The sequence below is a fragment of the Ornithodoros turicata genome, chromosome 4, assembly GCF_037126465.1.
Source record: "Ornithodoros turicata isolate Travis chromosome 4, ASM3712646v1, whole genome shotgun sequence".
Classification (NCBI taxonomy): domain Eukaryota; kingdom Metazoa; phylum Arthropoda; class Arachnida; order Ixodida; family Argasidae; genus Ornithodoros; species Ornithodoros turicata.
Window position 1 is genome coordinate 72,674,035 of NC_088204.1, and position 16,676 is coordinate 72,690,710.

Genomic DNA, 16,676 nt, shown 5'->3' on the forward strand with positions numbered 1-16,676 from the left:
AGGCTCATCATAATCAATTAACACGGTTATCGCTCCTACAAGATACCGAGGCTTTGCTTTGTTTACAGAATAGGGCGCAGGGACAACACACCACACCAACCGTAGTGCTTCATTGCTAGACCTGTGCTGTCAGAGAGCAGATTTTCTTCCTCGGCCTCCTGTACAGGCCTATCTCACAGTCGCAACCCTGCCGTGCGTTACGATAAGCGAGCCTCTGCAAACCTTGGGCGCAGTTACGAATGCCGTGTTAGATGTGTAGCATTTGGGTACTGAAGTTCCAGAAATTTTTTGCACTTTATTTCATTTCTTGGTTTCTGGGTTTTATTAATATTTGTTGCATACGAATAAGTGCCGACGTTCCTAAGCGTGTGTGTTTTCAACGAACATTATTTCACTTAATATACATCACTGCATATAACTCTCAGGACTGAAAACGGCAGTCTGTCCACTAAATGCAACAATAACAATGCAGCACCCGACTAAAAGCAGCAGAATACGAAGATAAACTTAACGACTTTTTTTTTTTTTTATGCCGGCGGCCCCAAGTCTGCCTCCCATGGGATTTGTCGCATACAGGTAACCCGAAATGCCTCCTGCTGGTTGCCTTTCGGCCCGGCATCTCATAAGGTGGAGCTCCACAAAAAGTTAATGACACGCACTCTAGCGTCCACACTCTCTAGGATCTTTGTTTGCCCGCTCCCCCTTAGTTTGTGAACTTAGGTTAGGTAATTTTTCATAGTAATAAGGATCATAGTACAAACTGTTCAAGCGGAACTCGCAACACAACACTATTTATAACTCATTTTGTCGTTAGTGGCTCCCCCAGCCTTCAGCCGATTCCATACGTGCCGTGTGCAACGCTCGAGCCTATTATGATAACTGGATAAAGAGTTCCGCTTCGGGAAATCTGAACAGCTTCTCCTTCGTTTTCACACAGAACGGTAAAAAATAAATAAATAAATAAATAAAAATAAAAACAGCACTGCTACCTATGCTACTTCGGTCGACTAGGCTTGCTCGCGGCACCTTGTTTGCCATTCGTAACGCATTCGCAGAAAGCCCTATTACATGCGCTAATATACGACAGCGTCCATTCGCAGTGGACAGCGTACTTCCGTGCAAGTCATTGACTGTAACCTTCAAGTATACATTGACAACGAACCGCTGCTTGTACAAGAAGTGTACATTGTGTCCCTTCCAGATGGAATCGTGTAGTTTTGAGTCTTGAAGAGCATGACGACGCCTTTCTGCCTTTACTTTAACGTCTGACACCACATACTTCATAAAACTACTGCTCCAAATATCTTCAATGTTATCCATTGGCTGCATGAGGAGAACTGCAAAGCGACAGAACTCCTTCGAAGCCACAGTCCTGACAGAACTGCCTCCATCTCCAATGCCTTCTATCTCCAGTGTCCCGTACTGAACATTATCATGCGTTGAAAGATCGTGTCTTTAGAAGACGCACCAACTGCATGAGCGCGGTGGAAGACGCACGTCTAGCGCGTGCTTTCATTCGCAATGACAGCGTACTTGGGAGTCTACTCCGTGATATATTTTGTGCGCAATAAAAGGTAGCAGAAGCAGTAATACACATACAATGCCATGCTGTGTGCCCTCATTGACAGGGTTCAGCCCACGTTTGACGCCTTCCATGGTCCGCATGGACCATGTCAGACATGGACATGTCATGGACATGTGTCCGTCCGCACCTCTTTATACATTTAGGGAGTAACTAGACCGTGAAAATAAGCCACGCGGATACCAGGCTTGAAACTTATTTATTGGGATGCCCAACCTCCGCATGCTTTTGATGTAGTTTCCTATAACGTGCGCACGCGCACTTGTTTTCCTTGCGATTGCACCAACCAGGTGAGTTGTAAGCGTATTTACAGAACGCGTAGCAGAAGAGCTCTGGATCATCTGTAAGGCAGTCCGGCCGAGACGGGCCCCTGGTAGCCGGGGGATAATGTGGCAGCTGTGGCGGTTGTGGGTGCTGGGGAAACAGGGGTGGGTGAACACTCTGTTGGGGATACGTAGGCATATAAAACTGGGAGGGGTACGGAGGCATGGGGGCCTGGATAGGATACTGAGGCGTAGGAAACTGTTGCGGCTGCTGAGGCATGAAAACAGGGAAAGGTTGGGCTGGTAGCGGTACTTGAGCTGGGTGGGGTTGCAGGGGTGTTTGGGGAGGCCATTGGTACGTGGGGGCCCTGGAATATGGGTACGGTGCCTGTGAGGGCCACTGACGCGGTTGTCCAAGTTGCCTTTGTCGTTGACTGAGAGGCTGGGCTGGTGGGTACTGATAACCAGGTTGAACGTGCCTGGAGTACTGTTGTAGGAATCCGTAGTTCGGGTTCAGCATGGCTGCACGTTGTTGAAAAAAGTTTGTAGTTAGAAGGATATCACCGATAAGCGTAGCAGATAAGTGTTATCCATGGCTCTATGCGTTTTAGTGCAGCTGGAGCCGTTCTCTCTATTTTATCCCCACTCACTATCTCATTCTCAGATAACACTGAAGAGCCTACACCCAATCGCGTCTCTTTCAATCCAGTTAGCAGAAAGAGGAAGTGCTTGAGAAGTGAAAGACGGAAAGCTGAGCATCCTCACTTTATCTTCCGGTGAAGTGAAGGCAAGGCAGGAATATAATGAAACAAGAACCGCACATCCTGCCATGCACAAAGAAGCAATGTGAAACAATCATAGGCATGCCTTGAAACAAACGTAACGAATAAGATGATAAACGGAACCCACCTAATGACGTTGCTACCATGATGGGACTGTTACATTGATCTTATGCAGGAGAACAACATGAGAGACGCCGATGCTACAGTGATATCATAACTCTGATATCGTATTGCTGGTAGACATATTTGATGACATATTGCTGGTTGGTTCATGAGACATCAGACCCACGATGACCTGGGAGGGGGCTTGCCACACTAGAGAATACACTATTTTTCTGAATCTCGGTTCTTTCGGCGACCTTCCCACCACTCAGGCATCGCTACTGGCCTTCACACACACAGTTAACGGGCAGCTTTTGCAGGCCGCACAAAATCGCGATTTAGTTGTGCTGGATTTGGAAGATGTTACCGTCGATAATATGGCATGCCAACGGCAGCGCCCCGTACTGACCATACAGCACAAGCTTTCTCCAATCTCGAATCAGCTGCTCCTGCACATGCTCTTGCGCTTCCACCTTCATGCTTCTTCTACCGCTTTGGTGACCTATTGCGGCTCCATTTTTAAATCTAAGCGTACATGTATTTTCCCTTCTACTTTTGACGTATTTCATGTCTAACGCAAATTGGTCCTAGTCGCAGAACAGGTGCATCCAAAACCTCCTATATAGTATATAGCAGTATAGTATAGTATATTGGAGGCTATGGTCCATTTCAAATACCCCACGAGTAGCACACACGCCCTTCTGATCAACCTGGGCCTTCCAACCTTGGACAACTAATGACAACAGCAACTGAAGCCAATACACTGTGACGCTGAACCTCGTCTTGTTCACGTGGCGTTGCAGGGAACACTTCTTTTACTTGTAGGCTCATATGTATTTGTTTGCCTTACCACGGTTTACCCTTGGTGGCTGTGGTGCCACAAATTGACGTTCATGCAGTTGTCGCGCTTGAGGCTGAGGAACAGCAGCGGGGCTCTGATGACTGAAAGGATCCACCAGTTTGGAGTATTCCCGGAAGAACTCATAACGGGCACTACCTGCAAGCATGAAATAAAGAAATACTGTGAAACGTCCTGTTCCAACTTCTGCAATAACAGTGTTATTGACGAGTTGTAGACCATCAGATAGCGCACTGGTTGCTTCTCAGTGAGACAAAACACGGGTGGCGGATGAGATAACAGAGGTACTCCTCCCGCACGTCACGATGAACATACATGTGTTAAGGTATGCTTCATTTATGAAGCGTATCATCAGGTGCCACTGCAAGGGGCTTTCAGAACAGATACTGAAGCTTAATGAGTCTAACGGCGCACGAATTCCTTCTCTCTTACCAGGGGCCTCTTGTTGCAGCACTGGCACAGTCGGAGTTGCAGGTCGTCCTTCCGGGTGTGGCGGACGGCCCACTGGGGAATACGGGTAGGAAGGGTCCACCAGTTCGGAGTAGCGCCGTAGAAAATCGTAGTTGTAAGCTAGCACTGGAAGAAGACAGAAAAAAGTCAAGTGCGAGACGGAGAGGAACGTTTAATGAGGAACGGAATTCCGTTAACCGCGTACAGGCGTGAGCGGGCTGGATTGGATTGGATTGGATTGGATTGAGAATAAAAACAATGCTGATGTCTAGATTTCACCAATGTGGAGCCGCATACCTCGGAACGCTTGTAGTTGACTGCACGGGGGACCACTACAGGTTGGCGGTGTTATATTAGGCTAGGTGGCATTTTTTCGAGTACTTTGAGGAGACAGGGACGCAGTCTCACAGCCTGTAATGGTCACCGTTCACCCTAGATAGTTTTCTCGAATTAACTGCTCCTACATGCTGTACCGCTTCTACCTTCATGCTCCCTTTACCGCTTAGATGATCCCATGCCGCCACATTTTAGAACTTGAACGTGCGTGGGATTTTCCCTTCTACTTTCGACGTATTTGATGTCGCACGCAAATGGATCCTCGTCGCAGCACAGGACCACATCAAATACCCCACGACCAGCTCTTCTGACCCGCTCTTCTGACCGTCTTGGACCTTGGACGACTAGTGACAACAGCAGCAGAAGCCATTACACTGTGACGCTGAACCTCGTCTCGTACACGTGGCATTGCAGGGAACGCTTGTTTCTTTTGTAGGCTCATATGTATTTGTTTGACTTACCACTGTTTACTCGTGGCGGTTGTGGTGTCACAAATTGACCTTCATGTAGTTGTCGCGCTTGAGGCTGGGGAACAGCAGCAGGATACTGATGGCTCTGAGAATCCACCAGTTTGGAGTATTCCCGGAAGAACTCGTAGTGGGCACTACCTGTAAGCGTGAAATAAAGGAATACTGTGAAAGGTCGTGCCCCAACTTCTGCAATAACAGTGTTATTGACCAAGTTGTAGACCATCTGATAACGTGCTGATTGGCTTCTCTGTGAGACAAAACACGCGGGCAGATGAGATAACGGAGGTAATGGAATACTGTCGTCTCCTCATTCTGTAACTTCACACACAATGTCTGTATGAAACGGAGTAACATGTACAGTATAATATGCGTGTGTAATGCGAGATCTCGTCATGTTGTATCCAGTATGCCTATGCGATGTCGACTGTAAATGTCAGTAGAGTAGATGATAAACTATTTTTGAGGGCTTTACTATTATTTTAGTAATGCGATAAAACTCTTACCCCGTGACCGCTCTATTGCAGGCAGTTTAAGTTACTTGATACTTTCAGAGGTACGTATTTTGCGGAGCGATTCCCTTCCAATAGACATCAAACACTGGGGCAAGCTTGATCATATATTTATCTTCATATTTCTATATAATTAGCGTGTCCTGAATCCTAACCCGAAAAGAAACAGATAGCGAAAGTGTGCGTTTTGCGGTTCATTCATGGCAGTTGTAGTAGCCGCATTGCAATGTCTGGCAATACCCACGCTGATGCAAGAGGAAAACGTGCCCACACATAAGAGCTGATTGGTGGTTTGCCATCTGCAGCTACGCCACTCTGTCACTGTCAGTACGAATCTTTTTGTCAAGGACGTTGCAAAGACCAACCCCTTCTTGTAGTCCATCGACCGAATCATGTATTACGACATCTGCGGTCGTGTCTTCAGGATGGAAGAATATCGCCTTCACCAGCTCCACCTTAACATTGCCCGTACTCTAACGCTACAATTCAAAAAGGGGCAGCAAGCCGCCCCCCTATATTCTGCCTGCAACGTTCATGCATACATTTGTCACCTTGTTCCCATTTCAACACCTTCCTTCCGTGACACGCTCAAGTCTCGCCACACCAGCCTCGGATACTCTCTAGCAACCTTACTTGGCCCAACATGCAGCGGTGGTATAACGGCAGCGCTTCCCAACTACCTGCGGGATACCAGCCTTCTCAGCAGCCTGTGACATCGTACGTGGTACCGCGGTAGTTCCATTACCCCACACCGACTCGGTGAACGACTTTGACAGCCGTTGGAGGTTGATTGCTGATTAATGAATTTTCTACTAAGGAAGAGCAAGCCTTCTTGTTCTGGCTGACTTTACCTGCCGAATAAATCCCCCTCCCCCACACACACACATGACCATGTTTGTCATGCTTCGCTCCTCGGTCCCATGAGGTTACGTGGTTATGAGGTTACGTTCGTTGGTGGTAACCACGGTCGTGCTGAAGACTGGGAGGTGGTGGGTTCGAGTCCTACCGCCGGCTGTGCTCTCTGAGGGTTTCCCTGGGTTTTCCGAATACTTTCCAGACGAATGTCAGCCCAGTTCCCCCTGAAGTCGGCCCAGGACGCATACTAACCCCCCTGTCCCCCACTCCTTCCTGCTGTCCTCACTGGATCTGTTCGCGTCTGTACGCCGCTCATAGCCACAGTTGCTTCGCGGCGCTAACACGCAATCAAATCAAATCAAAAGCTCTAATGTTGAGCAATTGACAACGTTCCTTCTTTTGTTACTAGAGGACCCTCTTTACCGCTGTCCCCGAAGCAGAGGACAATCTGCAAGTTGGCTGGCCTTGAGTTCTGGTTCAAGGCAGTGTGTTACAGTGAGTGTACGGCTTACCTCCTGGACCAGTGTCCAGCAGGTAAGAGTATTAGTAGAGGTAAGAGTATTGCTGCAGAAAATTCGCAAGTTCCTCCCGCACGTTGCAATGAACATATACAGGGTATCCCAGAAAACGTGTCATTGAATTATAATAAAAAAAACTACGCCACCTAGAATCATGCGGTCAACGGCATTTGTTCTTATTAGGTTTTTGCCACCTTGTAAAGTTAATGTCATGTACCCCAAGTTTAATTATGCAAATATTTGCAAACTGAACTCAGAAATTTGCCAAGGGAAGGCCACTTTTTTACCCCACCAATACGAAGAGCGTGCCGAATTCACTCAAATTCATGATAATTGACAGTGATATTCACGAGCTATCCCATCGGAAAAAATCGCCGAATATCATGCTTTTCGGAGCACCGGACCATAACACGCGCTGTCTTTCTGAGCGCAATCGCTCGCAGTCCGACGAAAGGAGGTTCCGAAGCCAGCCCACAGAGTGATAGTAGAAAAAGTAACAGTTCCTAAAATTGGACGAGGGAAAGCATTATCCTAGCGAAAGTCGGAGGTGATAAGCCATGCCTGCGTTATCTCTTTCTGTGATGCCGAGGTGGGCTGGGTTTCCAACCTCCTTTCGTCGGACTGACACAGATTGCGCTGAAAAATTCATCGTGCGCTATTCTGTGCGACCTCCGTAGAGCATGATGTTCGGCTATTTTTTCCGATGGGATAGCTCCTGAATATCCCTGTCAATTATCATTAATTTGAGTAAATTAGGCACGCTCTTCACATTGGTAGGGTAAAAAAGTGACCTTTACTAGGCAAATTTCCGACTTAAGCTCGCAAAAATTTACATAATTAAACTTACGTTACACGACATTCACATGAGGAGGTGGCAAAAACCCAGTAAGAACAAATACCGTTGACCGCATGACTCTAGGTGGTGTAGTTTTTTATTATTATAATTCAATGACACGTTTTCTGGGACACCCTTTATGTGTCAAGGAATGTTTCATTTATCAAGCGTATCTGCAGGTGCCATCTGCAAGTGGCTTTAAGAAGAGGTACCGAAGCTTAATGAGTCTAACGGTGCACGATTTCCTTGTTTCATACCAGGGGTCTGTTGTTGCTGCACTGGCAGAGGCGGAGTTGCAAGTCGTCCTTGCGGGGATGGTGGAGGGCTCACCGGGGAATGCGGGTAGGAAGGATCCACCATTGTGGAGTAGCGCCGTAGAAAATCGTAGTTTGAAGCTTGTGCTGTAAGGAAGCAGAAAAATGTGAAGTGCGTGACGGAGATGAACGTTTCAGCATTACGCAGCGTGCACGTGCATTCAGCACGTGTACAGATGTGAGTGGTCTGGATTGGTTGGATTGCGCAAAAAAAAAAAGAAGAAGAAGAAAGAGAAACAATGCGGATGTCTAGATTTCACCAATGCGGGGCTGTATACACCGGAACGCTTACAGTAGAGTGCACGGGAACCACTAGAAGTTAGCGGTGTTATATTAACAACGTCAGCAAGTGCAAGTTCAATTCACACAACTGTGAGTGAGAGGCATAACAGGTTGGGTCGAGGACGAGGCTTGAAGGATGCTATAGCCAGGTCTATCTGGGGAACAGGGGTCAAGAAGGGCGAGGAGTCCTTCCGGAAGAACAATGAACGGGTGGCTAACACAGCTATGAGTTTTCGCAATAAAGGAAGATTGGAGTAATGAGCGAGACAACTAGTTCGTATTAGTTGCATCCTGCTATTGACTACAACTCTAAAATCAAACTCCACTGCACTACACGTTTCGCTACTGATTAGCCCTCGAACGGTGACATTTTGATTCGAGGTTAGAGATAGGCGAACGGCCTTGGTGTGGCCATTACCTTTGCCGAAAACAGCAACAGATATATTCTGATGATGAAGTGGGGAGGAAAATTGCACGCAAAAAGCCTCCCATTTTCAATAAATGGGGAAAGAGAACGGTAGAATTCGAATGACGGCTGGCCTAGAACGTATCATGCAGTTCTCTCTCTCTCTCTCTCTCTCTCTCTCTTATTTTAAGTGTAATATGAGCACAGATTCAATTACACGAATCGTTACAACAAGGTCCTAACATTCGTCTCTTACATTCTTCGAATTTACTTACCCGCGATCACCTCTACATGTGGAAGGTACGCACAAAATTCTTTGCTTACCAGAGAAACCTGCTTGTGGGTTGACTGGCGGTATCGCTTGAGTCGCAAACCTCCTTTGTGGTTGAAGTTGAGGACTGACCGCAGTGTACGGGTAATAAGGGTCAACGAACTGAGAGTATCGAAGCAAAAAAGCGCGGCCGGGGTAGACAGTGGCTGCATGGTTTAAGAGAAGAATGGCTTCGGTTGGTATGCACATGGTCATGAAAACGAGAGTCGACTGTCTGCGGAGTCAAATGATTAGTGAATCCGCATATGAGGAAGCATGACCAAAGAATGTGCACCTACCTTGTACTTGGAAAGATTGGAAAAGTTGTAACTCGTTACGTTTTACAGGATTTGTTATTTAAGCATTGCGTAAATAAGTTTTACAAGTCAAGTCGGAGACAGAGTAGTTAACTTGAAATTACGGTGCTTGGACAACAAAAAGTCATGGGCAGACAAAAGAGGACCACAGCAGTCACTGCCGACTTCAAACAGGTCTATTGAAAAAGTCGGCGGTGATTGCTGTGGTTCTCTTCTATATCTGTCCCCTTGTTCTGTTGTCTACGCGCTGTAATTTCAAGTAAAGTATGTACCAGCTATCTCACGCACCAACATTTAACAAATTAGTTAGCTGTATTAGGGGAAAGTGGTTAAAAGTTGGGCTGTTCTGTAGTTCTTACTTTAAAAGCGATAAAAAGCCCCGTGCAGGGAAACAACCAAAATTACGACACAACACACAGCGCAGGCCAGGCAGCACAGTGTACTGAAAGTCGAGTGCAATGGGGGTGTACGGTATGTGTCTTAACAATGTTCTTTAATTTCACGGGCGTCTTCCAAGGCCTTTCACCTACCCGTGCACCCGCATTGCACTCGACTTTCAGTACATTGTGCTGCTCAGGAGACTGTCTCTTGCCTCTTGTCTGTGTTGTTTACTACTGGCACGGCGTGTTTTATCACTTTAAAAAATGCTTCAGGAGATTTTTCAGTACATCATCACTATATACGTGCAAAACCGAGACAGGTGCTGGAAGGGATGCGAGGCAAATCGAGTTAAATGCTAAAGGCACAGGTCCTTCTTCAGTAACCCGCAGGCAGACTTAAAAAGAAGCAGGCTGCATGTCAGCAATCTTTACCCTTTGACGCTGACTCTAAAGCTCTGTCGGATGTAGCTGTGTTCAAGGAATGTACACGTATCTCACAGTAGAATACAAGTTCAATCTCACAATCAGTCGACGGCTGCCCCTTTACGCCAATGAATCGAAATTATAAAATAATGTCCTTACCAGGCATATTTCCCTGTGGTTGGGCCACTGGCACAAGTGGCCGTTCAAACAGAGTTCGTGGCTGAAGTACGGAGCGGCGCGTGGAGCGTCGATAGTCAGGGGTGACGAACACGTTGATCTGATGTGGAAACTCCTTGTGTGCATTGACTGCATATTTATAAGCAGAGAGAAAGATAACGATGATAATTTGTTTCTGCACGTCGCGAGACAACTAACGGAGAAAAGATCAATTTGTACGGTTATCACAGGACGCGTGCGGCGTGATATATGTATAGTCGTAATAGTCAACGTAGGACAACGGCCGAAGTGTCGCGTCGTAAGGTCTATCGTGATCAACAATTTGTTAAGGCATATTAAAGGTCAGCCCTAAATATGGATGGATAGCGCTACTGTTCTTCTATAGGTGAAAGTCGTATAGAGTGGATAAAATTGCAATATAATACAACAAAAACAACATATAATTAATGATGATGAATGGGGAAGTTAAAAAATGAAGGAGGCGCACACAGAAAATGGTTAAAAATTGGGCTGTTCGGTGTGGCATACTTTAAAAGCGATAAAACCCCTGACTTGCTTCCCCGGCACGGGGTTTTTATCGCTTTTAAAGCACACACAGAAACATTGTGGTGTACACTTGTGTGTGTCTGACTACAACAACTTTATTTGGGTGATAGTGATTGCTGTGTTTCATCGCCAGATAAGGTAACAAACGTGTTCATTAACACAAAAACCATTCATTGAAATGTCGGCACGTGATTGTCGTTAAGTTTGTAGTCGGAACACTAGTCCTCATCCGAAGATTCCTAGGCTGAAATGCTGCGTTAGTAACGTGAAGCACCAACGTCAAAGATGAACATGAACATGGACATGGCTTCCCGTACGAAACATGCACAGTTGCTGGAACATGGAAGATCATTTGAATAATGTTTGCGTACTCACCCTTTAGAATCATCAAAACTGAAAGCGATATGCACAAAGAAACAAAAGTAAGGTAAAATTGTCACATGCGTCGCAATATCATAATTAAAGAAAAGAAGAAAAAAACGGTGTCAGAAAACTTACGGCTAATACAGACGCCTAGGAGAAACACGTTCGCCATAATTATCCTGCCGGACACGTCAGCTTCGAGAAGGGTTCATGCTCTCCTTAACGCATTCTGTCGAGGGCATGCTTCAGTCCAGCTGTTAAAAGTTGTTAAACAGAGCTTCTTATCCGGTGCTCGCGCATACGCAATCAATGTGCGACAGTTGCACGCATTATCGTATTTTGAAGTGCACGTGAATTGAACTGATTGTGTCAACACGTGATTCAATAGCGCACATGAGTATTAACTTCTATGTGTAGTATTTCGTTTGTGAAAATTTAGTGACATGTCTATCGACAGTATTTACAACTCATTGCGGCCACTATACTTATACGCGATGAGCGATGGAACGAACGAAATAATACGAATGTTAAATAAATAAATAAATAAGTGATTCAAATAGATGTATCATTATGCAGTCCTGCGCTTGGAGGCTGAACCACGAATATGTTTTATTACATTACAATTATCTACAACTACGGGCATTATACGTACGGATACTACAGCATCAGTGCGGGTAAGCTGGTGGATAATTTCCATAGTTGAAGAAGCCTGAGCTTGCGCACTAGGAACAACGACAGACAGACACACCGTATCTCGTATCTTCAAAGATATGAGGATACTTGGCAACGCTGTACATAAGTATGCGACAAATTGTGCTTACGCAAAAAAGAAAAAAAAAGTATTCCAACAACCAAGCAGCATACAACATATTGGCCCAATGCGACTGGCTCGACATTAGCAACACTGGAACGTTGGTAGATTGGACCAGTGCTGCCGATACCCAGCGATACTGGTGTAATATATTCTGCTGCTTGCTATGTACGTGTTTGAAACTTTAAGGCACATTAAAGCCGCATTTGAAATATTTATTTTGTAATATTACCGCAATGATATTCACTGAATGACCCATTTTCCTTGCTTGAGTTTCGTTTTGACGTGACAAACCGTTAATTAATATCAGTAACCTGTTGTTACTTTCTATCCGTTAGAGCTAGTAATCAACACAGAACCACGTCAAGAATTTCGCCAAAGGCGCGAGGGCGGCCCCTTGCTTCGTCGTGGCACGGGCCTGCCGACATGAACAAATAATGGTCGTTCTGTGGCATCCCATCTTGGTGACCGTTGTGTACGCGTTGCAGTAAATCCAGTTAGGCGATGGTGGTGTGAGTCACGACGAAGTAGGACTGGCTACCCGAGGACGCTTACACACAGAAAATACAAACGGATGAACGAGTTAAAGTGATGGTATGGCATTTCTACATCGTCACAGGTTTCACGTGAATGCTTCAGATAATTAAAATCAATGGCTCTTCAAATACGTGGTGGTGGTTGGTTGGTGAAATAACAAAGGGAGGTTGAATTCGCGCAAGCGAATTCTGCTACCTCAAAAAAAAAAGAAAAAAAAAGAAACGGTACGATCGCACCACAGAAGGTGCGAGCGCACCGCAAAAGTTCACCGGGGCGAGCGTCACGACCGCGACCACGCAGGACCGAGCGCGCCGTTCACATCAAGGATCATAGCAATGTCCACGCACTGTCTAGTATAGGGTTTCTAGTCCAGATTTCACAATGAAATTGACAAGAGCATTGAAGGCCGCGTCCCTGTGCTTAGCGTCCCATACGCCTAAGACTTTCCCTATACGTATTTCAGCACTCATCAGCCGTTACCTATTACCTATGCCTACTGCACAGTGTGTTTTTCTGAGCGACAGCAAGGCTTCACTCTATCTGCTGCTCCCTTTTCGCCCAAGCGTCATATGCATTCTCCAGGAGCCCATACTTCATGCTCTCACCCAACTCGCGGCCACTGGCCATTCCGTGACGCTTCAGTGGATCCCGAGACACGTAAGCATTCTTGGTAGCACCCGCGTAGACACAATGGCGAGACGCGCAACGTCTACCAGAGCTCTCCCTGCTTACCCCTCTACCCCTAACGGCCTGTGTCTGTTCCCCGCCCACTCGCCGTTGGCGCTGTGTCCGTACCCAACAGATCCGAGCGGACTCTACCATGGGCGTTCCCAGGATTTTCTACAAGGGGTCAAAGTGCCTCCTGGGGGAGGCACTTTGACTCCATCCCCTCCGTTTCACTCCATCCCCTACCACCTCTTTTTCTGGAGGCGGACGTTGCGGACTGTGCGGGTTTTCAGAGGTTCTTGTGATGGTTCTGAGAATAATCATTACGACCTATGACTAAAGAGCGCACTATATTTCACAAGCTAGCCACAGTTCTCTTGAGGCCGGCGCTAGCGCAGAATTTAAAAAAAAATATTTCACAAGCGACCTTAGGTCTCTAGGAGGGGGCACGGCCACCCTTGCCCACCTCTTGGTACGCCCATGGACTCCACCTCATGCTCTGGTCGCCATTCAAGTCCGCGTACCCAGGGGAGGGAGGCAAAGGTGGTCCGGTGATGTATCGGAGAAGGGCCCTTCGGTAACGCGGTCCGGGTGGGTCGTGTCTTGAGATGCGTCGGGGCAGTACCCTTTGTGATACTGTTTCCTGGAAGATTTTTTTCTCATAACCTACCTAATATGACAATTTCTTACGTCTCATTGACCCCAAAGGGATTTACTATTGTCTGTCGTTGCAATAGAGCTGAAGAGTCACCCCTCCATCGTCTTCGAATGAATGTTGCACGCACACCCTCACTCCTGTATAAAATGCGCCAGATTGCAGAACTCCCCCAATTGCACAACTTGTCACGTGGAAGTCGACATTGAGCACTATCTATTATCCTGCAACCGGTATCTTTCTCGACGGCTCGTCCTCCAAAGCCACTTACTACAACTTGGTTACCCCAACGTCTCTGCCCACTCTGCTCAGTCCAATCCTCAACAACCGGGGGGCGGTCAGGACTAACCCCTTGCGCTTTCTCTCCGCGCCCTCTCGATCAGCCTCATAGGCCTCGTTTTTGTTTTTATTTTGTTTGTTTCTTTGTGTCCTTTTCTTTTCTTTTTTTTTAGGAATAGCAAGTCGGCCTACGCCTGAATAACCTTTCCTCACTTTCATTTTCAATAAACATATCCCCCCGCCCCAATTACTATACATATGCTAAACCTGTGTACATAACGAAGAAGAAACAAACACACACGTTATTTTGTAATTCGGGTCAGTGGATCTTAAACGCGCTGCGGGGTTTAACCCCGCAGCGCGTGACCCTTCCTAGCATTACATCATAACTCATTGCAGACCTGCTGCTACATTTGATCCATATCTGCGAGCCATTACTTGCAATTCAAAATTATCTCCGCTATCTCCGTATTTTCTCAACGGTTCCACGATTGTTATCGCTGTCTTCGCATGCTTCTTCTTTCCAGTCCAGCATCGCGCCGTAAGTATGTCTACAGGGTGTCCCAGAAAACGTGTCATTGAATTATAATAAAAAAACTACACCACCTAGAGTCATGAGGTCAACGGCATTTGTTCTTATCATGTTTTTGCCACCTCCTCATGTGAATGTCATGCAACGTAAGTTTAATTATGTAAATTTTTGCGAACTGAACTCGGAAATTTGCCTAGTAAATGTCACTTTTTTACCCCACCAATGTGAAGAGCGTGTCTAATTTACTCAAATTAATGATAATTGACAGGGATATTCAGGAGCTATCCCATCGGAAAAAATAGCCGAACATCATGCTCTACAGAGGTCGCACAGAATAGCGCACGATGAATTTTTCAGCGCAATCTTTGTCAGTCCGACGAAAGGAGGTTCGAAACCCAGCCCACCCCGGCATCGCAAAAAGAGATAACGCAGGCATAGCTTATCACGTCCGACTTTCGCTGGGATAATGCTTTCCCTCTCCCAATTTTAGGAACTGTTACTTTTTCTACTATCACTCTTTGGGCTGGCTACGGAACCTCCTTTCGTCGCACTGCGAGCGATTGCGCTCAAAAAGACATCGCGCGTTGTGGTCCGGTGCTCCGAAAAGCATGATATTCGGCTATTTTTTCCGATGGGATAGCTCGTGAATATCACTGTCAATTATCGCGAATTGGAGTGAATTCGGCACGCTCTTCATATTGGTGGGGTAAAAAAGTGACCTTCCCTTGGCAAATTTCTGAGTTCAGTTCGCAAATATTTGCATAATTAAACTTGGGGTACATGGCATTAACTTTACAAGGTGGCAAAACCCTAATAAGAACAAATGCCGTTGACCGCATGATTCTAGGTGGCGTAGTTTTTTTTATTATAATTCAATGACACGTTTCCTGGGACACCCTGTATATAACGTTATAGCCCATTGTAAAATGTTCAGCCCGCTAGCGCTCTGTCCAAGAAGCTCTTTTGACCTTGGGCGTTGTAGGACTTCGATCCTTGTTGTGAACGGGTTCATTATTTTATCTCTCGTATCACCACTAGGAATGGAGTAGAGTGTCGCCCCTGGCGATGCAATTCCCCGTTCATCATCTTGAAATAAACTTGTTTTTGTTGTTGTCGTCATTTGCGTTTCTTTTCTTTTTTGTACGACACATTTTGCAGTGGCCACTTTTCGAGCACGCGTACACCGGGAGGCAACAGATCACCACAGGCTCGTGTATCACAGTGGAGCCTTGTAGCAATCCTCTGGGAATGCCTCCTAACATATACGGCTATAAGCAGACCGGAGTAGAATAGGGCCAATCGACTAAAAATATGTGACAAATTCTTAAATAAAATACAGTGCTTTAATATAACCATTTTGTTACCTGCTACTGTTCCATGGTGTGTCACATGTCGCCGCGGCAATGGCCGTACCGCCAAGCAGCTTCGCCACGATGCGGCTGCTCAGGGAACTACACTCAGTGGGGATGCATGCCTTGAGCAGTGTAGTTTGTGACAAATGTGCAGCGGAAGCAGTCTCTCAGATATCGGATCTTCGAGTGACCTTGTGCGTTCAAAGGAGATGTTGGAAGGCGTTTCGAAAACCTGTCAAACCGAGGGCTTCAGGCCCCTTTCCCTTACAACTGACACCTTTCCCACGGCAATAGTTTTTGTGACCTCGTAAGAACTAATCCTTTTGTTCAATACTGTAAGTACTGCATACGAACACGCCACCACATGTAACCAAGAACCTCGGCAGTTCATCCAGAAGGACACGGCAAGACTTCTAGTTCGACACGTTGAAAGGGGAGCTTCTCGCATGTTATGCCACATACTAACTGAAAGACCGACAGCAATGCTACCTCATGCTTTATCCAAAGCTGATGGCGGTGTACTACGAAGGTACGTACACTTTGGGACAAAAGTTTACGGAGCAGCGAGATGTCACATTCTCCCTTTCGAGCAGCACCCTATAGCAGAAAACGGGAGCAAACACACATACTGAAAGATGGATATAATAGGTGGTCTCCCGTTTCTTATTCAAGGTATTCCTTCCAGTTATCACTGAGTCGCTCCGATGAAGAAATTCCGTAAACTTTTGTCCCAGGCTGTACTGCTGCATACCGTGTTCGGTATAC

The 16,676-nt window shown here is 46.3% G+C and overlaps 1 protein-coding gene and 1 long non-coding RNA gene across 3 annotated transcripts in view; one reads left to right on the top strand and one right to left on the bottom strand.

Annotated features, from left to right (window-relative positions):
• The window catches only part of LOC135391856 (uncharacterized), a 231,398-nt gene that overhangs the window by 36,430 nt on the left and 178,292 nt on the right, over positions 1–16,676 (top strand). The window lies entirely within an intron of this gene.
• Positions 1,763–11,316, bottom strand: LOC135393456 (uncharacterized). The gene is made up of 9 exons (XM_064623886.1): positions 11,215–11,316; positions 11,092–11,109; positions 10,153–10,299; positions 8,888–9,040; positions 7,819–7,962; positions 4,836–4,982; positions 4,021–4,164; positions 3,580–3,726; positions 1,763–2,367 (listed from the first exon to the last, which is right to left on the bottom strand). Exons 1-9 carry the CDS (start codon positions 11,249–11,251, stop codon positions 1,778–1,780), a joined length of 1,527 nt encoding a protein of 508 aa, XP_064479956.1. The 5' UTR covers positions 11,252–11,316; the 3' UTR covers positions 1,763–1,777.

Coding starts and splice junctions, on each gene's coding strand:
- LOC135393456 (XM_064623886.1), bottom strand. CDS start 11,251: ATGGCGAACGTGTTTCTCCTAGGCGTCTGTATTAGCC. Junction 4,983..7,818: donor GCAGCAACAACAGACCCCTG/GTATGAAACAAG, acceptor TCACGCTTACAG/GTAGTGCCCACTACGAGTTC. Junction 2,368..3,579: donor GCCACCAAGGGTAAACCGTG/GTAAGGCAAACA, acceptor AACAACGTGCAG/CCATGCTGAACCCGAACTAC.